Here is a 27856-nt window from a genome sequence, read left to right on the forward strand (position 1 = left end):
ATTTAGATCCTCATTCCACGTCTGCCTCGTTACAATGGTACTTTTTGGTACATTTTTGTTAGTGATTGATATTTACAAGTAGTATTTTTACAAGTGGTCCTTTAATTGCAAAACATAAGGGACCAATAATAGTCTTTTTGTTTTTGTTTTTATTCAGGGGAAGACTAAATAAAATGTTTTGAAAAAAATCACATTGCTCTCAGACTCCCTAAGCCCTCATCTGAGCTCCTTTACATAAGTTTTTTTTTTTTTTCCTTATTTGCCAATCCAAGCTTTTTAATTGCCAGCTGAACAAGACTAGATTCCTTATTTAGCACGTCTGTGGGCATGTGCATTGTCTCTGCAATGTACAGTGCCAGAACACAAGTGAGATCTAACTAATCATTGAATAAATGTAGGCCAAGTACAGCTCAGCTGTCATCATCCACATCTGTACATTAAGTACTGTTGTTAATCTGAAATAGCTTTAGGAATACTGGATTTCAGACAGCTACAGATTAGAATATTATGCAGTGATTAAAGATGCTACATAAATTTGATACAATTATTTTTCTTTTCTAGAAGAATACTAGATGACTTTTGCTTTCACTTTAAAATCTTTTATATTTATTCTCATAAAATTCCATCAAATGGAATTGTGTCCTGTTTAACCAAATTAAATTAATAAAACAAAATTGTATTTTATTAAAAATTACTCAATTAAATTTTATGGAATTTTGTTATGAAACTGCGTAAATCTTAAAATTATTTTATAAGTCATACTCATAAGATACAGTTATTTAGATATTTTAAAAGAATGTCAAAACATCACACAATTTATTGATAAAATTACTTTTTGAAGATACTAGAACACTGGTGCTTTCACATAAAAGTTTCAATTTGTTAAAGATCTTTTGGGAACACAAAAGGATTTTACACTTGCAGTTATCTTAAGATAACACAGAATTCAGCATACAAAACGATGTCCAAACATCTCAATAAATATCATGCTTACAAAAATAGAAAGTGTTTAACTAATTATTTGAGTTCAATATTATAGCAAGTACCTTGCTGCTCAACACAGAATATTTCAAGAACTAGGGTGCAAACGGTCAGAATATTACAACATACCTTATATACAACAAACCTATGATTTCAACATGCACCCACACACAGACACACAATCTGTCCTTCTCTCAGTCACAGTAACAGTTACCATTGAAAAATGTTAGTTTCAATGAAGTTGAATTTAACACTCTCAGTTAAGACCATTAAAACAAACATCACATACAGGAAATCTATTAACCAGACAATGGCCATGCAAATCGTATAATAATAAAATAATATCTAGATCAGTAATTCTAATCTTTCCCTGTATTTTTTATTTTTTAAGTCATGAGACACTACATAGGCTAGAGTTCTTTAGAGTTCATTGGAAGTGCAGTTATTTGGCCCCAGTTGGAGGGCAAATTCAAGTCAGTAAGTCATTATTACAAACACAAATGTTTAAGCAGTTCAAAAAAGAAAAGAATCTGTATGTACAAAATAATGCCAACATTAGCATGTGCAAGAACATAAATATAAGAGAGGGTAAATACTAGACAGAAGTAAAGTGAGTGCAACCGGAGGAAAATCATGAACGTTGTAGCAAAAGAAAGAGAAGTATCCTTTAAGAAAGAAGTGGAAGTTTGGTAAAAAGAGTTGTGTAACAACTTTTTAGCAGATATGGCTGAAAAAGCTGGTGCTGTGCCCTGCTGTGTTCTTTTGTAAATCTGGCTACACATCGCGATGAATGATCTTTGTCTCTGCCTCTTGAAGAGGGATGTCCTGTCAAAACATGACATGATGATTAATGATGTGTATTTAATTATGCAGCACGTCTATGATCATAAGACATCAATGACAAATCTCATCCACCCACACAAAGACAAGTTATTTGGTGTTCTATTCGTGTTTCCAAACAACAACAACAACAACAACAAAAATGCTGGTAGAAATGAAAAGAAATACTTGAAAACTGCACCTTGAATGAGTTTTGCAGGATCCGCAGGCGGTGCAGTTTCTCATTCAATAATGGATCATTGCAGCGACGGACGAATGATCGCTTGTACTCTAAACGAGAAGAGGACCTGTGCTCATTGACTGGTGATAGACTAGTCCTCTCCAGAGCCCTGTACAAATCTACCAATGAGTCAGCCTGGTGCCTGCGCTCCCGCCCTGGATCTGTAGAGGGCATTGAAGTGTTATAAACAATGACAATGATTTGAAATCTGTGATTATCAAATACTGTAAAACTCAACAGACAAGAAACAAATTTGTCAACAGAGGAATCTAAACTGAACATAATCACAACTTTTGAAAAATCCTTGCGGTATGAGAAAGATTAAACGGATGTAAGTGCCTTAATCTTTTTTTTTCTCTCCATACAATGAAAGTAAAAAAAAAAAAAACATTTTTTCCATACAATGAAAGTAAATGGTGACTACCATTCTATCTAACATCTCCTTTTTTTTTGTTCCACACAAGAATGAAAGTCATACAAGTTTGGAACAAAATGAGGATGAGTAAATGATGACAAAATAGGAAAATTTTAAGTGATCAAGACAAAAATGTTAAAAGCTGTAGAATACTGAATATTATGTCATTCCTCTAGCTGATCTCATTTCTTCAAACCATACTGAACCTGTTATAGGATAAAATTGGCAGGCACTGTACACTGACGTAATTACAGCATTAATGACCAGTAATGTTTATGTAATGACCCCATTAGCTGTTTGCATGAAGGAGATAGCTTTAACTATACACTAGCAAGACAATCAGGGATCCCAAGCAGGAAGAAAGAAAGGAGGAAGACAGCGAGAGAGAATGGCCCTGAAGCCATACTCATCTAACTATATCTATGAGACGACATTAACATGGACTGAAGGGACTCCTTCTTGTGTGCTTTGGGGTAGTTTCTGAGAATTGGTAAATGTGTGTGTGTGTGGAACAGAAAGGAGGGACGAAACAGGATCGCGAGCTGTCACAACAGATTATAAGGACTGCACCTAATATGAGGCTGTTGAAGGTCTTATGGGAGATGGGTATTCTGCGGAGATTTCCAGCTACAGTGCATCTCAATCAACCAGAAATATGTTCATCATTTGAGGCCACGATACAAACAGCTTGAGTGTTGAAGGAAAACACAGCATCCTCTCGGGGACATTTTGCAAAAATTAAATTCAATCATGATACCAACTGAAGCATAATACAAATGGTGAGCATACATACATTTTGCCAGTTGGCTAACAAGCTGTCAAGCCATACTAAAAACTACATAAGCACAGGATGGTGATTCTCATTGTCATTGATTAGCTTCTGAAAGTTAGCCCCTGCAGGTAGATGCCATAGTTCTACCATTCTGCTAAAAAAAAAAGCATCTTTCTCAAAGGCCTCAAAAGTTCAGTGTCAAAGGTGCACTCAGTAACTTTTTGTTCATGTCATCTTGGACTTACAGTGACACCTAGTGGTTTGGATGCAGCATCATTCAAAATAAAAACTTTTCAGTTACAGATGCCATTGTAGAAATTAATTATTCACAATCAGCTATGATTAATTTAATCCAAGAGTGAAACTGTCCAATAAGAAGCTGGTTACTGAGATTAAGCGAGTAGTATTCAGCTGGTCATGTGATTCTAAAATGGCAGCAACTATGAGGGCGCCCATGCCCCATGTAGAATAAAACAGCTTTTATAAAGTTACTGATATGACTAGAGTCCTCATCTCATGTGAGTGGTCATGATTTTATACGAATGTTTCACAATTACAATTCATTTCTTTAAGAGTAAAACATTTTTAATGGGGAAAAAAATACTGGGTGCACCTTTAAGGAAACAACTTTGAAACTATAGCTAACCAAGCTACAAGCTACTCATATCTTAAGGTAGTTAAACAACAGTAAAGCTACTCTTTACAAAAAGTAGTTAGCCACACTACAAGCTACTTACGAGAAGTAGCTAGAAAAAGAAAAATGTTTTAATAATATGAGAGATCTATTTAAAATAGATTATGTTATTTAACTCTGCAATCAGAGCAGACTTTTGACACAAAAAAAATGAAGATCTCAATTAGGGTGACATTAAACAATTAGAGAGGTGACATTAGATTGAACAAATATACAACATAAATTTATACTAAATATAATATTTATACATTTAACAATGTTTACTAAATAAAACACTGAACCTAAATACATTTTTACAAAATATAACTAATAAAACAAGCAAACAGCCTATTTTATATAGCTACGTTGAAAACATGGTGATAAACACGAGCGCACATTTTCTTGGCTGAATTGCTGCATACGTGCGCAATAATGTGTCAAAAACCAGTTACACTGGTGCTTGTTGGAAAAAGTAGCTTGCTACTGGAAAATCTATGCTATTTTGAAAACAGCTGAGCTACTGTCAAGCTACTGAAAATGTAGTTAAGTTAGTAGCACCGCTACCTTAAGTTAGTTACTCCTCAGCACTGCAGAAGTAGCTGTGTATTCTGGCAAAATAAACATTTTGCAAGCAACAAATACAGTAAATCACAAATATTTCATTATATTAAAGTCTATGTAATGGACTTCTATTTTTCCCTGTCTGCTGCCTTAGACGTCACAGCTCAGGATTGAAGCTAGTGAAGGGTTTGGGACAGTGTATGTTCTTGTGGTGGCATCAGCCAATCAGTGCTGACATGACGTCATTTTCCTGCTGCAGTCACATGACAAATGTTTCCGGAACTAAGTGTTCATTAGCAAAGATGGCAGTATTCATCGAGTACTTCTGGGGCGGCATGTGCCAGCTGAGCAACTGCCACTGAGACGAATGGATAGTCCTCTCCAGGATTTATAGAACTCCTTGAAAATTATTACTTTCAAATTAGTAGCACATGCACAAAATTAATTACAAACACACATAAAATTATCAACAATATTACGAAAAAAACAAAATAACAACACAATTCTATATGGACTCATGAAACTGGCACAGATCCTTAACTTGCCTTTGCCCACACTTTCCAACATGTCCACTAACTTGCCTTTGCCTACATATGAAACCCTACCCTCGTATGCATTATCAGTGCACTAACCTGTGTCTCTGGCATGAGCCCATCCCAGTTGGTAGTGCTGGGCATCTCCGTGTTCAGCTGCACTGGTGGCAGCCAGGATGGCATGAAGACCACTATCACGGGGCAAGGTAAAGCTGCGGTGCTTGCTTCCTCCTCCAAGTCCTCCCCCTCCCCCTCCTCCTCCAGCTGTCATGGGCTTCTGGCTGGGTTGGGTGGGTGTAGTGTGAGGGACATAGTGTTCTGGTGGCAGCACATGCTGGGCAGGGAGAGTGGACTGGCGATGGAGCTCTACAGGCACAGCTCGGTTGGAATCGATGAACACAGCATCGTCCAGTGGCAGTGTCTGCAGGAAATGGAGGCCAGAGCTGGTGAGGGGCGTCTCAATGAGGTCTTGCCACGAACGGCGCTGACTGGCAGACCTATGGCCCGGAGAGCTGGCACTGCTCACACTGCCCCCTTGTGTCTCGGAGTGGAATGCCTCCTGGGCAGAACGAGACTGGATGGTCTCCGCGGAGGAGGGGCGGATATGTTTGGACTCCTGGAACGGACTGGCCTGTAATATAGAGTAGGACCACATGTTATGCCCTGTTTACACAAAGGAATTTTATTGCTGTAAGTCAATGTACTGTTGGCCACTAGTAGGCATTCCTACTGCTGAATGCACTAACTTTTGTGGTGGGTTATGCAACTGGCGATAACTGACCACTGAAATAGGACCACAAATGGAATGACAAGCAATCAGTTAAGCAATCAGCTCTTGCAATGTAGGAGAAAATGTCAACTCAGCTGATATTGACCAGCTGACTGTAAATTATTCCACTTATCACTCAGCTTCTTAAAAAAAAGTAGTAATTAAATTGACAGGAAATATTGTTTTGAGTTGAAAACAATGTTATTATGTGAGAAGTAAAAGATAGCAGAGTCTCCAGAAACAGCTGAATTTCACCTCCAGGTTTGTGTTAAAATTCTGCAAGGTGTTTATATTGCAAAGTGACTATCTGACTGCTCTATATCCTGCTTATTACATAAGTACTCACTAAATAAATAAATAAATGGATATGAAATATTGATTTGAGTTGAAGTTATTTTATAACCGTACTTGATTTTTATTTATTTTTTTCTCCCCTTTTCTCCCCAATTTGGAATGCCCAATTTCCAATGCGCTCTAAGTCCTCATGGTGGCCTAGTGACTCACCTCAATGCAGGTGGCAGAGGACGAATCTCAGTCGCCTCTGCGTCTGAGACAGTCAATCCTTGCATCTTATCACATGGCTTGTTGAGCACGTTACTGCGGAGACGTAGCACGTGTGGAGGCTTCATGCTATTCTCCACGGCATCCACGCACAACTCACCATGCGCCCCACCGAGAGCAAGAACCACACATTATAGCGACCATGAGGAGGTCACCCCATGTGACTCTACTCTCCCTAGCAACCCAGTCATTTTGGTTGCTTAGGTGACCTGGCTGGAGTCACTCAGCACGCCCTGGATTCGAACTCGCGACTCCAGGGGTGGTAGTCAGCGTCAATACTCGCTGAGCTACCCAGGCCCCCACAGCTTACTTGATATTGAATTATTGTGGCAGATGAGTAAAGCATTGATTAGACTATACAAAAAGTGGCTGTGCTATTGTGAGGCTTGTTGAGGCGCGCTGAATGCCCCCTGCTAACGTGGCTCGAAAAAACACAGTTAGATATTTCAAGCTTGAATTGCTCAGATGGTAGAAAAATACTTTTATTATGGAATTTAGGTGAGGAGGCATGATTAATTGGGTTATTTTTACATTATTAATTGCACTAAATTAACGCTTTACATCAACAGCCCTAACGATTATCAGTGCATTCCTGAAAATTCCTGACACGGTTCTCCACACATATTATTTTTTTTTAATTATATTCCTGCATGTGGACACAGAGACAAATTATATAAAACAGTGAAATTGCTCAGTTACATTCAATTAATGCATCTTCCCTAAGCTTTACTACAGTATCTCTCAGGAGACTGATCATGTGTGCTCTGATGTTTTCACCCCCATTGTTAGATGTTGCATCGTGTCGCTGCTCATTTGCATGAGGTAAACTTTGCTTAACTTTGTCGCATTGCTGAACATGCCTACATTGCAACAGTCGCTGTCGCTCAGTTTATTGGAAATCGGCAACTCTCATTAAAAACGAATGGCTTATGGTTGCTTTGTTGCTGCATATCAGTGTACTGTATGTGTGAATGGCCCTTTTGATCTCTTTAGCAATCAAGGTGTAGCGCGGAGCAGGGTAGGGCTGGGCCGGAATGACACACGCCCGGACCCTAATCACCCTGATGAAGTGAGCGAGGGATAAAGGCGACCGGAGATGACAGTTTGAGAGAGAGAGAGAGAGAGCTTCAGGCAGCTGTCCTGCATGTTTGGTTGTTATTTGGCTTTTGCTTTAATTCACTATTAAATTATGAGTTGCACCTTCAAGCCGGTTCCCACCTCCTCATTTCCCTTTGAACCCCTTTACATTGGTTACGAAACCCGGGATGGAGGATGCCCGTCGTAGAGTCCTCAACACTGCCGTCCACCCAGGGGAGCGCTGCTGCCATCCGCAGGGAACGGCCGCCGTCCACGAGGTGAGGAGGGACTGGACTCCCCGACCGCCTGGAGCGATGGAGCTGCTGCCAGGGGCGGAGGAGTGCCCTGCCAGCCACCAGAAATGCAGAGGAGTCGAGGGAAGACCGCCATCCGCGAGGGGAGGAGGGAATCGACTCCCCGACCACCTGGAGCGGTAGGGCCGCTGCTAGGGGCGGAGGAGTGTCCCCACGTGCCGCTGGAAACACGGAGGGGCGTTCTGTCCGCTGGGGATCGGAGGTTTGACTCCGGTCCACCCGGGGAGGAGTGGCTGTCATCTGCCTGAGAGGGTGTAGGAGTGATTGAGGACCACGCGACAGCTCATCAGAGAACCGGTGAGTGAGTTTCTTTTTTCTCTCCCTCCTCTCTCTCTCTCAATGCCGCTCTGTGTTGGCCTTTCCCTCGGCTGTTTTTTTTTTTTTCTCCTGTCTCCTCCCAGGTCGAAGAAGGCAGGGTTGTCCCGCCGAAAGGCGGGGTGCAAGGCACGCCCCCTCCCGGAGAGGAGGGGGGGATGTACATCATGCCGGGGGCTCCCCGGCCTGAGGCAACGCAGGGAGGAGTGTAGCGCGGAGGAGGGCGGGGCCAGCCCAGAATTACGCACGCCAGGACCCCAATCACCCTGATGAGGCAAGCGAGGGATAAAGGTGACCGGAGACGACAGTTCGAGAGAGAGAGCTTCAGGCAGCTGTCCTGTATGTTTGGTTGTTATTTGGCTTTTGCTTTAATTCACTATTAAATTATGAGTTGCACCTTCAAGCCGGTTCTTGTCTCCTGCTTTCCCTTTGAACCCCTTTACACAAGGTTTTGGTATATTTTATGAGTTTGAGGTTTGTACAGAAAGAAGCAACACAGCACCAGTCAGGACCCAGGACAGTACCAATGGACAACAATAACCGATAAACAAAGTGCGGTATTTATATTCATTTGTCCTATTCTCACTGCTGTCTTCCATTACAAGCTCACTCCTGTCACCATTAGTTAGGCCCAGCCTGGATGGAGAAGTCTGAAACAGCAGCACACACTCTCCAGTTTTGGATTATGGGGCTGATTTGTGTCTCTTTTTTAAGATAACAGAGAGCTGGAGCCAGAGGACCACTTTAAAAATTGCTTTTTGACTATGATTTTACAGCAGCCACAATCATCCCCAAGGTATAAATAATTAATTTGTCCTTCAGCTTCCTTTTCTCTCTGCTCCTTCACATCTCATTCTTCATCCTGCTCTCCCTCCCTCTTTCTCCCTGTCCTTGTCTTGTTCCCCCATGACTTTCTGCATTGTTTCACCTCATAAGAAGTTGAAATTGAAATCAAAGACTTGTGGTCTCTACAGAATCATATATCATCACTTCACAATCTCAGAGCTCATGGTAAGTCTGTCTTGAAATGCTTATATGTTATTGCTAAAAAAATTATTTTCTTTGGAAAAAGTTAATGGAATTTTTACTCCAAGAATCGACTGTTGCACTCTATAAATGTCACATACAAATGCAGAGAAATGGTGACAAAGACAGACATGCAGTGATAGAAGGTGAGAAGATGTGCTTACAGAGGTCTGTCAGGGTTCGTAATAAGAAATAAAGTGAAGGAGAAGAGAGAAAGACATTATATGAGACAAAGAGTAATACAAAGACCTAGCAAAATTAAGGAACCCAATCACAAAGAGAGACAAACAGGCAAAATGACAGATAAGACTTACAGAGGTAGCATGAGGATAAGTGTCATAGGGAGGTGGAGGGCTGTCCTGTTTAGACACGTGATCAGCATCCTCATGGTCACTTTCGCTCCAGTAGTCTGAGGAAAAGACAGCAAATATGCATTTAACAGATGACGAGTCCAAGAATTCTGAAATTTGAAGGCTGCACACACAATCAATTTGATGCTAGTGTGTCATGTAACCATAATGTGACCTCTTACTGTATTGAAATGTGTAATTTTTTTGATGCAGAAATACGTTCTCGCTTCCCAACTTAATATGTATAGACAGCTACATATATGTAAGCAATATGTAGGTTAAATTCCCCAAAGTGTAAACACTGTGGCTCTGTGGTTCTATTGAAACACTCCTCTGTTTGTTTGAGCATCCCAGCCAGCCCAAAACAGCAACACTGACTCTACCAATTGTGTGTTTTTGGGCAGGACTATCTCATTGTTCAACCAAGAGCAAACAGAGGAGTATTCAGGAAACCTGTTTGAAAGCAGTTATTATTTTTGCAGTGACACTGTTTACATTTCAGCTTTAAAGAGTCACCCAAAAATAGAAAGTCTGTCATCATTTACTCACCATAATGTTGTTCCAAACCCATATGACACAAAATGAGATGTTAGGCAGAATGTTAGCCTCAGTCAGCATTTACTTTCATAGCATGGAAAATGGAGGTGAATAGTGACTGACTGAGTGTAACAATCTGCCTAACATCTACTTTTGTGTTCCATGGAAGAAGGAAAGTCATACAAGTTTGGAACAACATGAGGGTGAATAACTGATGACAGAATTTTGGGTGAACTATACAGATAAAATGACTTGAAGTTCAGTCATAAAACTACATGGCGCAAGCTGATAGGTTCTGTCAACTTGTTATCAGTTAGCAAATTGGCTTTCTCACATGCGATGTGTTAAGCCAATCGGCTTGCATGGTGATAGCTGATAGGGCCTTTGACATGCAATCAGTTAGTCAATCAGCTTTCATACTCATAGTCTAACATTTAAATTGTGCAGTTTTGCAGATAAGCTGGTTTCATTACAATGAATTTTCATCAAGTGGTTGCTGGGGTTTTCTTTTATCAACTTGCACGGTATGGTCAGCTTTGGCCATGACACATAGAAGGTTTTTTTTTTTAACAAGGTAAGCCTTCACCATCTTAGGTAATTAAATGTATCCACATTTAGCAAGGCTAAGTCACTAGTTAAATAAAGTGGCCAAGCTGGCTCAGGCACACATAGAGATTTATGTCAGTAGCCATTCTTCTAAGCTGGCCCAGCCACATGTAGCTAGTACACACTCGGTGCGCATGGCTCTTCAGAGCATCAGTAGTACACAAGTCTTCAAGGTAGATCTCCACTGCTGTGGGGTTTGTGTTTTGTGTTATGCATTTGTGTGGATTCCCTGCTTTGTTGGGGGATTGTATGCATGTCTAATTGTGCAGCAGCATGTCCTACATGCTCGATACAGCATGTCTTGTGTTTGTCTAATTGAACAGCAACAGCAGCATGTTCACATTCTAACACAGTATGTCTGTGTATGTTCTAGTAGTAGCAAGTCTCCATACTTGTTCTGCAGAAGTAGAAAATCTAGTTTGCCAAGACCAAATCCTACCATTATGTCATACCCATATTAACATGCTAAATCATTCCGACCGTTGTCATGACTGAAATTATATTAATTTATACCATTTATCGCATGTTCTTGTCATGAGAACACTTTAAATTTGAACGGCCAGCACACGCATCTAACACGTTTTACTTCATATACATATCTTTATAGGACTCGCAAACCAGACCACACAACATCAGAGTGTGAGAATAATTGATCTGACAGGCTTAGCCAAGCATGAAGGCATCCTCTCACCATGATCCTGTCGAATCCTCTTCTGCTCCAAGTGAGCTGTTGCCGCCATGTTCATTCGGCTGAGCCACCTGCAAGCATACATAGTAAACAGCAGTTACCTGGGAAGCTCTTAACACTGCTGTAATGCCACATGAATTTGAAAGAGCCATTTGGGATGTTGCTAAAATTAGTACCTTTGAATCTACACTATGAATCATGTTTTAATGGCAATTAAAACAAGGCATGTTTAAATTTTTTATTTTACATTTACATTTTCTTACCTATTCATATCATCCACGTTGTCTGCAGCAAAGTAGAAGCTCTTGATTTTAGGATGGCAAGCCTTAAAAGCACTGAAAACAGGCAAAAGATACAAACTGTGTCAAAACATGGCAACCTTGCATCTCTAAGCTACAAAAAAAAAAAGGCAAACGAACCTAATGGGTTTCTAAATTTTACACTCAAATTATTTTTGCTGTTTGTTCAGTATAATTAATTAAAAGTAGTTAATTAATTTTTGAAAATGTTCTAGTAATTTTATTGTGTGCATTTAATTAAAATTTGTAAATGGAAGTTGACTACATGTCAGGACTACATGAATAATTTTTGCTGGCCATAACCGGATACACAGAAATCCAGATAAAGGGCAACATTTTTGTGAGAGCACTAATTCTAAGTGCAATTTTCATGCCAGCGCAAAGTGCAAGTGGGCACTGGTGGTAGTGTTTGCACTGCCTGTGGGTGTATGTGTGTAAACTGTGGGTGTATTGTATTGTAATGAAGTGGCGCAAAGTGCAATTTGCTATTCTTCTGAGAAATAGGTCACTGTGCTAAGACGTTTAAATACCATGTCTGTTTTCAGCGCAACGTCTAAATTCAGTTCCTACATTTGCAGTTTGGAGATTCCACCAGCAGGTGGTAATGAAGTTCAAGCCCAAACTATGAAAATATTGTGGAACATTAAACTAAGTCCCTGACAATCACTGTCGTAGCCATTTTATGAAACAAAATATTATGAGATTTGTGTTAAACTTTCTATAGGTCATGGTGTATTTTTCAATTATTAATAATGTTATATTTATATTTACAATTGTATTTATGTATCTAATTTGTATTGGTATGTTTCCACCTGTTGCAAAATGTGGCAGTGAAAGAAGTTGTAGAGGATAAAATGTTTGGATTTGATTTGATTTTTTTTTATTTTGATTATACTTTCGTTTATACTAATTCACTGCATACAGTCCATTTACACTACCAACTTCTTATGAATGTGCTGTCTTTGTTTATATCGCTGGTGCTTGACAGGAAATAAAATAAGATGCAGACAGTTCAATAACCGGAGAAGAACCTCAGAATTAAATAGCACTTAACCCAGCCCATTAGCGTGTTGCAGGAGCGATTTCACCAAACCCACTTGCGCCTAGACTTAGCTCATGCTTGCATGAAAATACCAAAACTTCATGGCCATTCTCACTGACTTTGCGCTTATGACTTATGGCATAGTGCTGCGCTTAGCACTAGCACTCTTAAAATAGAGCACAAAGACTGACACAGAAACGTTGGAAATTCAATCAAGCATTTCTTAAAAATCACCCGCCCATATAGTGTATTTAATTTAAAATCGAGATAAGTTTCCATTTTTATTGTATCTACCGTAGTAAGAACAAATAAAATAATTTACATTTATTTTAACAAGACTAGAAAATATCCACAATTATTTAAATAGTTGAAAATGTTTAATTTAACTTATTAAATTGCATGGAAACATTATATTCAATAATATAATTGGACAAATTATATTTTTTGAGTGTACTCACAACTTTTTGCGACATTCGTTGGCTTGATCAATGTTGAACTCAGGCAGGCTGACAAAACCCTCTGCCTTCTCATCCTGAGAAAGAACAGTGGATTGGAAAACTGAGATAGATTGATGTGTTATGGGTAGGCAGGGTGCTTCTGTAAGCAACCAAATGGACTGTTCTGTTTAAAGTGCTGCAGACAGAAGAATGACCTCATGCCCTCACCTCTTCATTGGTGTACCAGTATAAGCAGGCATCTTTCAGCACAACCCAGTACTTCTTCCATTTCTGGGAGAAATAGCTTTTTGCATCCTTCTTCTTCCAAAGCCAGCCCTCACAATCACCATGGCCCAGGTCCCTGCAGGAGATTCGCCGCTTGCTGATGGAGGGCAGGGAGCCAGCTGAAAAGAGAGAGAGAGAGACCAGAGATGTCAGCATGGGCATTATAAATGAAAGGTTGGGGGCAATAACAGCATCAAATCAGTGAAGATTTTTTGATTTACAGCCATATAATGACAGAGAAATGTCTTGACATAATGTTTATTCTGTGCACGAATACAGTGGGGTCCAAAGTCTGAGATCACTTGTGAAAATGCTTCTATTTTGCATTCTTTTCTAATTGAATCCAAAAATGCTCAGTGAAATGTTGAATGTTGAATGAAATGTTTAATTACATTTTTTTTATTTGGTATGTCAGTTGTTTAACTGTTTAAAAAAATAAACTGTGAAGCACTTTAATGTACATAATTACTACACGTCAAAGAAAGAACTTGTTATGTAATCTTTATCAAAATGTTTTCTAGCAATATTTAATAGTTAACATCTCACCTCTTAACTTAACTTTCTTTGACCGGGAGTGCATTGACGATCGATCAAACGTCTGAAAGGGAATAAATAAATAATACATTTAATTATTTAATTATTAATGATAAATAAAAGTTGGAAATAAATGTAATTTCATGCAGTCCCCCATACTTTCGATTGATTTATACATTGAGTTCTCCTCAGTAGACACAGTACACTCACAAGATAGACAGTAGAGGTTTCTGATGTGGGCGTGGCCAGGGAGTCCTGTTGCAGCATATCCATCTGCAGGGCGGGGACAAGGGCATAGTGGGCGGGGCTACTACCTTTCTCACTCTTCCTCCTGCTACGCCTACTGCTGCGACTTCCTATGTGATACTCCTCTGGCCCCGCCTTTTCTTCACTCACATATCGCAGCTGGGAATTTTCTGTTAACAAAAGTGTGGTATTATAAAACTATGCAGGTTAGAATATGGGACACAGCACATCTACAATGTGTTTTCTCTATTTCAGAATTCTTGTTAAACAAAGGTTCAGTTTTGATTCTGCTTTCCTGAATAATGTAATGGTTAAAGTTGAAATCAAAGGGTTTATGATCAAAGAACAGGGCTGAAACATGTTGGGTTGTGCATGAAAAAAATAAATAAAAAAAAAATCTGCCAGTGTGACTAAAGAAAGCATTTTCTCTGCTCCCACTCCTTCAGCAACCGAGCCTGGTCTTAGCCAATCAGAACCCAGCATCTTGGCAAGACCTCTATGTTGGCGTTACCATGGCAATGGAAAACCAAAAAATCCCAAAATCTTAAACAAAGAGCCATGAAGATACTGGCAGACAGATTTAAGCACAAAATTAGGTAAATATAATAGGGGATATGGGGGACCAATTGAGAGCAGTGGCCAAAGATATGATATATAAAATATGCCAATTAAGAGGTCAAGGCAAAATGTATGAAATCATAGGTTCCAAATAACCTACGGAAGAGAGATAAAAACAACAGCCCCCTCTCTCTCACCCACACACAAGCACGCACCTCTCCTGAGCTCTTTTTTCAGCTTGGCTGGGTCTTCATAGTCTCCAACCCAATTATACTCCACAGGCATGGAAATAGGCCTTAGCCGTCCTAGTACACAAACAGAGATATCTAATAAAAATCGAATTACATATTACAGCAGTGTTTAATGCTTAATGGGCCACTGACAAATAAGGTTGTCCGAGGTGTTAGAAATATTTTAAAACTCTACTTTAAAACACATGTCTCAAGTTCTTAGAAATGTAATCTTTTGTGTCCAATTTGATTTCATGAATTTCTTAAAAATCCTTTTTAGCATTTTCTACAAAAAATTGTTAAACTTATTATGTGGTGTAACCAGTGGTGATTTCTCAGGGCCAGCAAAGCCTTCTCTGCTGGCGTAACATGCCTAATAAATAAATAATTTTCATCCTCATTTCATCATTTCATCTTTCATTCTCATTGACCTTTTTGCCTATGTATTTTCAATCGCTTTCCACTCCTAATTCATCTACAAACAAATAGCAAAAAAAACCAAAAAATGTATCCAATCAGAATTTATTCCTCGATGCTTACAAGCAAAGTGTGACAACTGTTTCAGAAATCGCATGCCCGAAGCAGAGCCCAGTCCAGGCCTTCTAGCTGGCCTTGAGTGATGCAATCACGCTTTAAGTGATGTACATAATTTGAAAGCGAAGAGCGCAAGATCTAGCTGATGAGTCGGCTGTCATCACTGCTGGTATTGCAGTTGAGAAAGAGATCCTCATGGATTTAAAAACCTGAGATGTTCTGCATGATTGTGCGACTGATTAATTAATCAGGAAAGGAGGACTGATTTTCACTTCAAACTAATTGGTAAGTGCTTTTTGCATTGTTATAGCAACATCAGGAGTTTTCTAAGTGTAAATTAGGCTGTTTTGAAAAGTAACCATGTACCCTGACGAAACAAATTTTATTGCAAGCAAAATTTAAATCGCAAATATTATTAGAGAGCTTTTTCTTGGTATTAGACCTCCTTGGTTCTGGCTTTCGTGCGTGGACGGGTTTTAAAAATGTCAGTTGGTATTATTATTTGACTGCCACGTAATGTATGATAGGCATACGGTGTCTTATTCATTGTGAATCTGTGTTTTCTTAATGGCATAAATCACACTGAAGACCTAGACTTAATATGCAAAGGCCGTGGCTGGGTGTAACCATCAAGTAAAAAGTATTATAATACTTTCCTTGCACCTTAAATACATAAGAGTATAAACAACTTAATTGTTAATTTCAAAAATGTTTTCAAACACATTTTTCAAGGTATTTATTTTTTTAAAAATATAAATATAATGCATTTTTGAGACAAAAATGTCAATAAGTTTTCTCAGGGTTACACCACATGACCTGAAAAAAATGTGCCCTTTTCATAAAAATGTCAAAATAAATATTAGATTTTTTTTTTTAAACTTCATGCTCAGTCTTGAGGGTCTAAAGGTGCCCACTCTGTTTTATGGGTTTTGTCAACATAAAAAAGAAAATAGCTACCTATGGTTGCTCCACATGACTTTGATTTGGTGGACAAAAGTGTTTTTAAATATTAATCATATTTTAAAACACAAATGTTTCACTGTTTATTTTAAAAAAAAGAAAAAAACAATAAAATATTATTCTGCACTAGTCATGCCAACATTTATTTTTTCTAGAATTTCAGCTTTAAATGATTTTTATTTATTTATTGTTTATTTTTTTTACTGTCTCTGGACACCACATGACATATTTTACTTTAAGCCCCAGACGCTTCGCGTCGGGTTGTTCTTCGCCTCCATGTCGTGCATTTAAAATCGTTTAATGCACACCTAGCCATGAATTATCCCACTTATACCATGGTCATCTGCCAGCACTGATTAGTTACAGCTGTCATAGATTTTTTTGCAGCAAAAATTATAACTGGAAGAATAAAAAAATAATGGTTAATGTTATCTAAGGGCCGTTAGATCTGCAGCTCTGCCTGTTCTAAATCAGACACAGAGAAAAAGTAGTGTGATCACACACTTGGACAAAACTGTGAATTTAAATGCACAATCCTGAAATAATAATCCACAGAATGTAGAGGGGTTGACACTCCAGAGGAAATGCATTATTTAACGAAGTTACAAACATGGCAGTGACAGTAAAAGTAGCACTTACTGTATGATAAGGGGAAAACCATTAAAAACACTCTGGAACCTGCAGATTTAGACTGCTGAGATATCGGTATGGTATCCATCACGGCTGCATGATCGACTCAATTACGAATGAATTCGCACCCACCTGCTGGCGATGTCAATCAGAAGATGGGGACACAAGCCATGTTTTTTGGTGGTGTGTTAAGATCCAAGATTATTGGTTAAGTGTTCAGAGTTTTATGTGTGACGTTTTGGACACTCAAATTTCATTTAGCCTCAGACTCTGCATTTTAGGCGATGGGGCGGTCATTAATATAGGGGATAAATACATAAAAAATTGGGTCCTAGCCAGTGTTATGATCGGCAGGCAGGTCATCCTTAGGTGATGGAAGTCGGCTCGAGCACCCTCATTTCAGGAATGGTGAATAGAGATGGTCATGGTGGCGGCATTCAAAGAAATGTCATATAGAAGGCAGGGAAACTTGGAGTTATTTAATAAAAAATGGGGCACCTATCTGGCATTTTTGGAAGGCTCTCGGGGAGGGCAAGTGGAGAGAGATGCGTTTTAAATGTGTGTGATTTTTATTTAAAAAAAATTATATCTTTTTTTTTTTTTTAATTTTGTGTGTGCATTATCAAGTTGGACCACAGGGATATTTGTTGAGGGTCAGGGTGGGGTTGGGGATTGGGAGGGTGAAAGGGAATAATGGGGGTTAAAAGTTGATTCGGTGTATATATGTTTGCTTTTCTGTTTCATGTGTCTGAATCAATAAAAAGTGTTAATCAGAAAAGAATGAATTCGCAGTTTGTCCTTGCACATTTGCGCTTCATCGCAAAATGCTCCCTGCATTTTGTAAACAAACAGTGCTTCTCCTTCAGCGTTTGAGTTAGAGATGTGAGTGCGGGGGGCCTCTAGTGGCTATAGGTGGCACTTCAGCACAGCAGCACATCATACACAACACATTACAGTTTAAATAGTCTTGCATCGCCTTGCCAGAAAGCGACGCATTTAATAGGTCCTGATATCCTTCTCTCTCCCTCTGTGCAAAACAAACTGAATTCCATTATATTAGCTAAACTGCTGAAAGTGGTTAGGAAATGTTTTTAATAGCTATTGCTCACTCTGCTTGCTCTGTAATGTTATGTTGCTATGGTTACAAACAGCGCATTAATATCGGTGATTAAAACTGACCAAAACTACCTGTATGTTCAACGGTTTGAACCGCACACATTCCAGCCAATCAGAATCAAGTATTCGAACAGACCTTGGTATGATCAGAAAATATTCAAGTGTATTCATGGTGTAAGATGTTTTCAAGCAAATGTTTTGTGTGAATTGCATTTTTATTTTTTAATAATTTAATAGTTCTGGACAAAATAAAATAAAAAAATTAGCATCACTTCATTGACCCTTAGTGGTCATAATATGCAACTGTTACCTCTGTTATTGTGTTTTGATGAATTCTGTGAAAAGAACCCATGCAAATCGTGAAAAAGGTTTTTCTCTAGATTGTTCGCTCACTGTCACACACATTTTTTCTACTCCAATAACCAAAGTAAGTTTGGGCTGTTTCTATGAAGGATGCTTAAACAGTGGTATAAAAAAGTTGTTGTTCTACACAAAAGCGTCTTATGAATGAAACCCTGAAAAATGTTCATGTTGTAACTGTACACTTTAGCAATATCTTACCTTCTGTTCTCTTTTTTTAAAGAAAGACAAAGGATTTCCTTGAACTGTTCTCTTGGCCATTTTTGAAAGTCTGCAAAACTTTTGAAAAAGTTTCATGTGAACACTAGGAAGGACAAGTCAATCCATCGCTAAACTCTGACATACCTGTTTGCCGCTGTTTTCATAACCGGCGCCTTTTCGCAGTGGAGAGAGAGCTTGCGTGCTCAAGGCTGCAAGATTGCATAAATAAAGCGCAAGACTGGCAGAATATGTGTAAAGATCTGATTGGGGTATTTCACCACTTGAAATCTGGCAACCCCACACATGTCGAAATCTAATTCTATTTAAAATCTGTTATTCATCAAATGTAGAGAATTAAATATTTTACTTGCATGATTAGTTCTAAGTAATACATGACACAGCTGATCTGAAGGGGATGGTAAGAGGGGATGGTGGTTTTACAACGGATATGGTTTTTGGTATTTCTTGCTACAAGGCATCCCCTCACATCCCCCTCAACTCGAGCCCTGATTAAATCTCAATATAACTTTTCTAAACTGCTTAATTGACCTAACTTCACTTTCATTATACGTACATTAGAGCTGTGTGGGGGTGGGGTTTATGAAGCGCAATCTGCTTTCACGTCGTGGGATATGGAGCTGCCTGAAGCGTACATGTGTGTAGGCTCGCTCCCTCGGTCAAAATCGAGGGGTCGAGGGTCTGTCAACAGAATTTCCCTCGCTCACTTAACGAAGCGGAACAGACTTCCAAAATGGCGGCGGGGATTACCCCGAAGGGAAGTACTTAGGGGAGTTAGCCAGTGGATGTTAAAAGTGAAGTGAAACACAGCCTTTGTCTCTACACCTTTTAAGTAAATTCTACAAATCAGATTATAATGTGCTCCATACCTAAACACATTCTCAGTGCTGTGCTGCAGACATAAAACTCCTTCAGACTGACAGATCCCTGATCAACCTGCTAGACCTCTCTTTACACTGAAGTCTGCCTGTAAAGTCCAAACATCATCATGTAAGGTATGTAAGAAGTACTTAAAAGCATGTACCATATGTGGGAGTGCTGTCCCTGCGTACAGGTGGGGGGCCTTGATTCTGATCATACTCATAACAGTACAGGACCGCATCCTCATCCAGCTGAGGGAAACGCCTCTGGCACTCCTGATCCAGGAAAGAGTTGGGTGACTCAGAACCCTTGGCGGCATGCTGGCCGTTGCCGGTCAAATTCCCCATGTCCTCTCTGCAATGGTAAAAGCAATCTTTTATTACCTCCTTCTACAACCTATAAACGGACCTATAAATCTATTCTGGAGAAATAAAGACTTCATCAGTCTTTCTTCTAAAGACTGTCTTAAAGATGAATTGCATTACAATGTAGTATTAAGAAAGTAATCTCTAGTATTATGATGGGGATCAATGAACATGCTATTACATGAGCAAGTAAGAGTAATAAACCATATAAATTGTTTACTGAATGAAATGTTATTTCACATGACTATGCATTTCTGTAAACCTACATCTTTTGGCACTTATATTGTATCCTAAAGTGATTTAACACTGATACACTATTTATTTGAGAAAGTGGTTGGCGAGAATTGAAAAAATAGTAAATGCATTGTTCTTATTTTGCGATTTATATATGTATGTATTACAGTATGTTGCAGTTCCTAATACATTTATTGGACACGGATTTTATTTACTCTCCAAAGCCATTTCTGTTTTTGCATTTGGCACTTGGGGATAAATTTTTCATGAGCGTGCAAAGCACAGCGCTACCCGCTATGACCATGCGCAACGTCTTATCCAATTTTTTTGAGAGCATTATTCTAATCACAATTTTTGTGCCTGTACAAAGTGCAAGTGGGCGTGATTGTTTGCGCTATTGTGGGTGGATGTACTGTATTTTAATGAAGTGGCCCAAAGCGCAATTTGCTATTTTCCTGAGAAATAGGTCATTGCGCTAAGATGTTTGAAAACCAGTTTAAACTCAGTTCCAGCATTTGCAGTTTGTAGATTCCACCAGCAGGTGGTAATAAAGTTCATGTCCAAACTCTGTAAATCTAGTGGAACATCAAATTAAGTCCCTGACGATCAGAGTTGTAGCTGTCTTATATGAAACAAAAATTTATGAGATTTGTGTTAAACTATCTATATGTCATAGTTTATTTTTCAATTATTATTATTATTTGAATTTACAATTGTATTTATGGTCTAATTTGTAAGCCTAAAGGTATTTTACCAGGTATTTTTTGTCAGAGTGATTTTTAAGTCACTGCAAAATGGGCCGGTGGAAGAAGTTGGGAAGAGTAAAATGTTTGGAATTGGTAGGCTAGGATTTTTTGACCACAGATTTTCTTTCTTTTTTTCTTTTTTTTAAAGTGTAATTTCAATTTAGAAATATTTTTGGTTTATTTATTTTTTGTATTTCAATAAATTAATTACATTTTTCAAAATCAAAATCGACCTGTAGGTCTGGAAGTGAAGTGCATGCCGATAAAATCACTGTTAATACTAGCCATGATTTGTGTGACAGTAGATGAAAATGATTTATAATACTTACATTCTCTGTAATTTAACGGAGCCTACATCTAAATTCTGAGGTGAATCACATTTTTCCATGCGTATAAAAGGAGCGTGTCACTGTCATAGACATATGCCCGACAATCAATGCAGTTAATGCACAAAAGAACTTAATTTATTCCTCTAATTCATTGCATACAGTCCATTTACACTACCAAATTCTTATGAATGTGCTGTCTTGGTTTATATCGCTGGTGCTTAAGGGAATGAACTGTATAATAGGACAAAGACGGTGGAATAATAACTGGAGAAGAACCTCAGAATTGCACATAATCCAGCCCATTTGCATTTGAAAATTGCACGTGCGATTTTGCCAAACCTACTTGCGCCTAGACTTAGCGCATGCTTGCACGAATATACCTAAACTTCATGGCCATGCCAACTGACTTTGCGCTTATGACTTATGGCATAGTGCTGCGCTTAATGCTAGCGCTCTTAAAATAGAGCCCTTGGTGTTAAATTTTTACTCTGCTCATCAGGGACTAAAAACAGTTCAAGGAACAAAAACGAAAACCAAAAACTAATGATTTTTTGCAGAACGTAACCGAAAACAGGAACAAAGTGATTTTCCATTGTTCCGTAGTGAAAACTTTATTTTAAATGCTGTTAATTGGTTATAACCGGTTAATTTCTTTCTGATTATTTTTTCATGAAACTAAAGGCCAAAGGGTTTATCACAGTAATTTTTTGCCACTACACCACTTCATGATGACCCCAAAAATGAAACGTGCTTTGATCCTGAAAGAAACCGCTGCATCACACATTTCTTTGCCTAATTGCCGGTTGTTGCATTCTGTGAATGAAGACCTTTTTAACAACGATGTATAATTATTACATCTACATGCACAGCTAATCCAGGTACAAGGAAAACATTATTAGAGGTAAAAAGTACACTTCTCAGTTGTTTCCAAGTCTTCACTGAATTATTGTTAGATATGATGGATTAATACAGATTTGATGCTGCTGGGTTTTGACAGATCTGTAATTAAAATTATACTTTAGTTAATTAACTGGAGGCTTGTTTTGATTTCTATGATGATAAATCCACCACACAGGAAAAAATGTAATTGCTTACTTTCGCTTAAATAAGTGGCTTTTTTTTCCAGAACAGGTTGCTTGTATCTCTTGCAAGATCTGGCAACACTGCAACTGGTATTTCACCCGCCCCTTAGCGCAGAGTACTGTAATTTTAAAAAGAACGTTATTAACCATTCTTTTATTTTGTTCTAACTGGTAACCTTTTGGAAAGGAGGCTGCGGAACTTCTGAACCAGAACGAAAATATAGTTTTTGCTCAGAATGAACCAAAATGAAAAACATTTTGTTTTTAGTTCCTGCTGTAGATACAACACTAACAGTTTGCTGCACAAATGGCAGACAAACATCCCTCCAATGTCCACTCTAGGGTGTAATGGCCAAAATCTCAGAGGCTTATTGTAGAATTGTAAATGCATTGTGTGTCTGTGGACACTCTTGGTGTATCTTCTTGCTTCGGTGATTGTTGTTTGTGTTTTTAGGTGTGTCTGTACCTGGGTGTGTACGGCTCGTCTGGGGGAGGGGGGATGAAGAGGTCCTGTAAAGCGCAGCTGTCCCGTCTGGATGGGGTGCTGAGGGTGCTGGAGGGCGTGGCCACACTGCTACTTGGGCTGAGGGGGATGATGGGCTAAAAGCAGAGGTGCAATTAGCCCACAAATATCAGTTGTGCCTCGATATAGGCCATTCTCAAAATTTGCCTTGGCAAAAGGCGTGGAAGATAGTCACCGTTCACTTTCATTAAGGCTAACATCTCCTTTTGTGGGACAATACATCGCTATAAAGTTCATTGTCGGATGTTCGAACAACATTCAGCAGATGTTTTAACAATGTTTAAAATTTAAAATGAATGGGAATCTGCTCCCTTTAAAATGTTTATCGGATGTCTTTAAACAAAAATGATGGTTAAAATAAAATATGATGCTTTCCAGATATCTCTGCAATGTATGCATGCTTACTGGATTGTGAATAAATACCAACACTAAACACGCCTAGTGTTGAATGCATTTGTTCTGACATGTTGAACTGTGGCGCTCATGTGAGTTCAAGGCCGGCTCATGACATTTATAAATCCTGTTCGCCCTTTTCTGACCATCATTTCCTTTCATTGCTATACTATAATACAATTAAAAATGGCAATATATACAGTATATATATATATATATATATATATATATATATATATATATATATATATACACACATACATACAGTTGAAGTCAAAAGTTTACATACACTTAGGTTGAAGTCATTAAACCTCATTTTTTAACCATTCCACAGATTTCATATTAGCAAACTATAGTTTATCTACTTTGTGCACGACATGAGTAATTTTTCCAACAATTGTTTACAGACAGATTGTTTCACTTGTAATTGACTATATCACAATTCCAGTGGGTCAGAAGTTTACATACACTTAGATAACTGTGCCTTTAAGCAGCTTGGAAAATTCCAGAAAATTATGTCAAGCCTTTAGGCAATTAGCCAATTAGCTTCTGATAGGCTAACTGGCTAATTGGAGTCATTTGGAGGTGTACCTGTGGATGTATTTGAAGGCCTACCTTCAAACTCAGCGCCTCTTTGCTTGACATCATGGGAAAATCAAGTGAAATCAGCCAAGACTTCAGAAAAAAAATTGTGGACCTCCACAAGTCTGGTTCATCCTTGGGAGAAATTTCCAAATGCCTGAAGGTACCACATTCATCTGTACAAACAATAGTACACAAGTATAAACACCATGGGACCACGCAGCCATCATACCGCTCAGGAAGGAGATGCATTCTGTCTCCTAGAGATGAACATAGTTTAATGCGAAAAGTGCAAATCAATCTCAGAACAACAGCAAAGGACCTTGTGAAGATGCTGGAGGAAACAGGTAGACAAGTATCTATATCCACAGTAAAACGAGTCCTATATCGACATAACCTGAAAGGCTGCTAAGCAAGGAAGAAGCCACTGCTCCAAAACCGCCATTAAAAAGCCAGACTACAGTTTGCAAGTGCATATGAGGACAAAGATATTACTTTCTGGAGAAATGTCCTCTGGTCTGATTAAACAAAAACTGAAGTGTATGGCCATAATGACCATCATTATGTTTGGAGGAAAAAGGGTGAGGCTTGCAAGCCGAAGAACAACATCCCAACCGTGAAGCATGGGGGTGGCAGTATCATGTTGTGGGAGGGCTTTGCTGTAGGAGGGACTGGTGCACTTCACAAAATAGATGGCATAATGAGGAAGGAAAATGATGTGGAAATATTGAAGCAACATCTCAAGACATCAGCCAGGAAGTTAAAGCTCGGTCGCAAATGGGTCTTCCAAATGGACAATGACCCCAAGCATACCTCCAAAGTTGTGGCAAAATGGCTTAAGGACAACAAAGTCAAGGTATTGGAGTGGCCATCACAAAGCCCTGACCTCAATCCGCTAGAACATTTGTGGGCAGAACTGAGAAAGCGTGTGCGAGCAAGGAGGCCTACAAACCTGACTCTGTTACACCAGTTCTGTCTGGAGGAATGGGCCAAAATTCCAGCAACTTATTGTGAGAAGCTTGTGGAAGGCTACCCAAAAAATTTGACCCAAGTTAAACAATTTAAAGGCAATGCTACAAAATACTAACAAAGTGTATGTAAACTTCTGACCCACTGGGAATGTGATGAAAGAAATAAAAGCTGAAATAAATCAATTCTCTCTTCTATTATTCTGACATTTCACATTCTTAAAATAAAGTAGTGATCCTAACTGACCTAAGACAGGGAATGTTTTCTATGATTAAATATCAGGAATTGTGAAAAACTCATATTAAATGTATTTGGCTAAGGTGTATATAAACTTCTGACTTCAACTGTGTGTGTGTGTGTAATATATATATATATATATATATATATATACACACACACACACACACACACACACACACACACACACACATACACACATACACACACACACACACACACTGGCAGCCAAAAGTTTGGAATAATGAACAGATTTTGCTGTTTCAGAAGGAAATTGGTATTTTAATTCACCAAAGTGGCATTCAACTGATCACAAAGTATAGTCAGGACATTACTGGTGTAAAAAAACAGCACCATCACTATTTGAAAAAAGTCATTTTTGATCAAATCTAGACAGGCCCCATTTCCAGCAGCCATCACTCCAACACCTTATCCTGGAGTAATCATGCTAAATTGCTAATTTGGTACTAGAAAATCACTTGCTATTATATCAAACACAGTTGAAAGCTATTTGGTTCGTTAAATGAAGCTTAACATTGTCTTTGTGTTTGTTTTTGAGTTCCCACAGTATGCAATAGACTGGCATGTCTTAAGTTCAGTATTAGGTCAAAAATGGCAAAAATGAAACTGCTTTCTCTAGAAACTTGTCAGTCAATCATTGTTTTGAGGAATGAAGGCTATACAAAGCTTGAAATTGCCAAATAACTGAAGATTTCATTCAAAGGTGTACACTACAGTCTTCAAAGACAAAGGACAAGGACAGAAAGAGATGTGGAAGCCCAAATGTACAACTAAACAAGAGGATTACATCAGAGTCTCTAGTTTGAGAAATAGACGCCTCACATGTCCTCAGCTGACAGCTTCATTGAATTCTACCCACTCAACACCAGTTTCATTTACAACAGTAAAGAGAAGACTCAGGGGTGCAGGCCTTATGGGAAGAATTGCAAAGAAAAAGACACTTTTGAAACAAAAAAACAAAAAGAAAAGGTTAGAGTGGGCAAAGAAACACAAACATTGGACAACAGATAATTGGAAAAGAGTGTTATGGATCTTAACCCCATTGAGCTTTTGTGGGATCAGCTAGACTGTAAGGTGTGTGAGAAGGGCCCGACAAGACAGCCACATCTATGGCAAGTGCTACAGGAAGCGTGGGGTGAAATGTCCAGTATCTGGACAAACTGACAGCTAGAATGCTAAGGATCTGCAAAGCTGTCATTGCTGCACATGGAGGATATTTTTGATGAGAACTCTTTGAAGTAGTTTAAGAAGTTCTGATAATTTTTTTTTAACTGTGATAGTAATTTTTCAAGTTATTGTGTTCAGTTGAATGCCACTTTGGTGAATACAAGTACCAATTTCTTTCCATAAGAGCAAAATCTGTACATTATTCCAAACTTTTGGCTGCCAGTGTATGTGTGATATATATATATATTCAAATTTATTTTTTAAGCATCTAAAATGACATTCCACATTTTCCACCCAATCCAAAGTAAAGCTTCCTGATGTGCCTGGGCTTCCGTGGAGAAAGAGAGAAGATTGGGAAAAAAGGATAAGCGCCAGATTAGAGGTAAGAAAGATGAAAGAGAAAAAGGGAGGTTGGTGGGAGGGGAAAGAGAGGAGCAAAGATTTGCCATGCAATCTAGTTGGTCAAAGCCCGAGGTGGAGAAGAGAGCTCTTAATGCTACTAAAAAAAGACCATACACAGATTGGGGGACTCGGTATATCATCAATTCACACACGCCACTTAATCCTCCCATCAGTACCTGCAGGGCCAGGGGCTTCCATCTCATATTCTTGAGTAAGGCAGGGGCTGATGTGAGAGTGCTTTGGGGTCGTTTCTTCAGCGTGAGGGTCACACCTGCAGGATTGCTACGTAAAGAGTTCACCAAGTTCTTCAACTGCCAGCCCACCTACACAAGTCATGTGGACCATGTTCACCTCACCATAACAGTATTAGACATAATTTCAAAGCATACAGGATTCCTTGTCAAGGAAGCTTAGTTAGTCATGATGCAAGCAATGTTGGCAGCTAGTGTATAAAATGAGTGGGTGCAATGGATATAAACTCACCACTGTCTGATGATTGACTTGTATGACCTCATCACCGGCATGGATTTTCTTACAGCGGTCAGCTAGGGACTGAGAGGGAAAGAGACAGAAAGAGTTATCCACTGGATTACACGTGCCCATACAAACACATACTCGTTTCCTAAGATTACGTGTACTACCAATGGCGAACCGCCGGCTGAATTGCCCATGTGTGCCGGACACTGTATTCAGATTGTATTGAAATATTTAAAATGACCACTCACTCCCTCTGTAGTGCCCGTAATGACATGTAGGCCATCATAGGTCGACTTGATGTACATACCCTAGGGCAAGGAGAGAGATACTTTAGAGCCATTGCCTGAAAATATTGGACACACATTGAGAAAACACTGAAAGAAGCTTGCAGGCAGACGTGAGCACAAATCCCCATTGACACATAAAGGAGAGATTTAGGGGAAAAAAGAGAGGAAGTGTGTGCAGCATTTATTTTTATCTATCTCTTTATTCAAGCTATATTGAGTGTATACTGAATGTGCCTATTGCGTATATACAGTATTTATACTTGGTAATATTACTTCCCGAAGCTCATATGAATAGAACTACCAGAATTTATGATTAAATACAGATGGGGCGAATTTGGCAGAGACAGACAGACAGACAGACAGACAGACAGATGTAATATGTACATGTAATTACATATATAGTGTATATACAGAATAGCTGACTGAATGTACATTTCTCATGATCTTACGGACCTCTTGATCTAAAGGCACATGCCTAAATGCTTGAAATTAC

General features: G+C 38.9%; 1 protein-coding gene across 2 annotated transcripts in view; it reads right to left on the minus strand.

The window, feature by feature from the left end:
• Positions 1–799: 799 nt before the first annotated feature.
• Positions 800–27856, minus strand: part of LOC127431314 (connector enhancer of kinase suppressor of ras 2-like) — a 68334-nt gene continuing 41277 nt past the window's right edge. For both annotated transcript variants that reach the window (XM_051681706.1, XM_051681707.1), the window contains exons 7-22: positions 27325–27384; positions 27083–27151; positions 26776–26922; positions 22772–22905; positions 19713–19903; positions 14855–14944; positions 14046–14251; positions 13848–13899; positions 13245–13420; positions 13038–13111; positions 11502–11573; positions 11242–11309; positions 9372–9466; positions 5095–5626; positions 2003–2202; positions 800–1806 (exon numbers count right to left, since the gene is read on the minus strand). In XM_051681706.1, coding sequence (XP_051537666.1) covers positions 1756–1806; positions 2003–2202; positions 5095–5626; positions 9372–9466; positions 11242–11309; positions 11502–11573; positions 13038–13111; positions 13245–13420; positions 13848–13899; positions 14046–14251; positions 14855–14944; positions 19713–19903; positions 22772–22905; positions 26776–26922; positions 27083–27151; positions 27325–27384 — 2217 coding nt within the window. In that variant the 3' untranslated portion in view covers positions 800–1755. The remainder of the gene's footprint in view (positions 1807–2002; positions 2203–5094; positions 5627–9371; positions 9467–11241; positions 11310–11501; positions 11574–13037; positions 13112–13244; positions 13421–13847; positions 13900–14045; positions 14252–14854; positions 14945–19712; positions 19904–22771; positions 22906–26775; positions 26923–27082; positions 27152–27324; positions 27385–27856) is intronic.

The sequence above is a fragment of the Myxocyprinus asiaticus genome, chromosome 40, assembly GCF_019703515.2.
Source record: "Myxocyprinus asiaticus isolate MX2 ecotype Aquarium Trade chromosome 40, UBuf_Myxa_2, whole genome shotgun sequence".
Taxonomy (NCBI): domain Eukaryota; kingdom Metazoa; phylum Chordata; class Actinopteri; order Cypriniformes; family Catostomidae; genus Myxocyprinus; species Myxocyprinus asiaticus.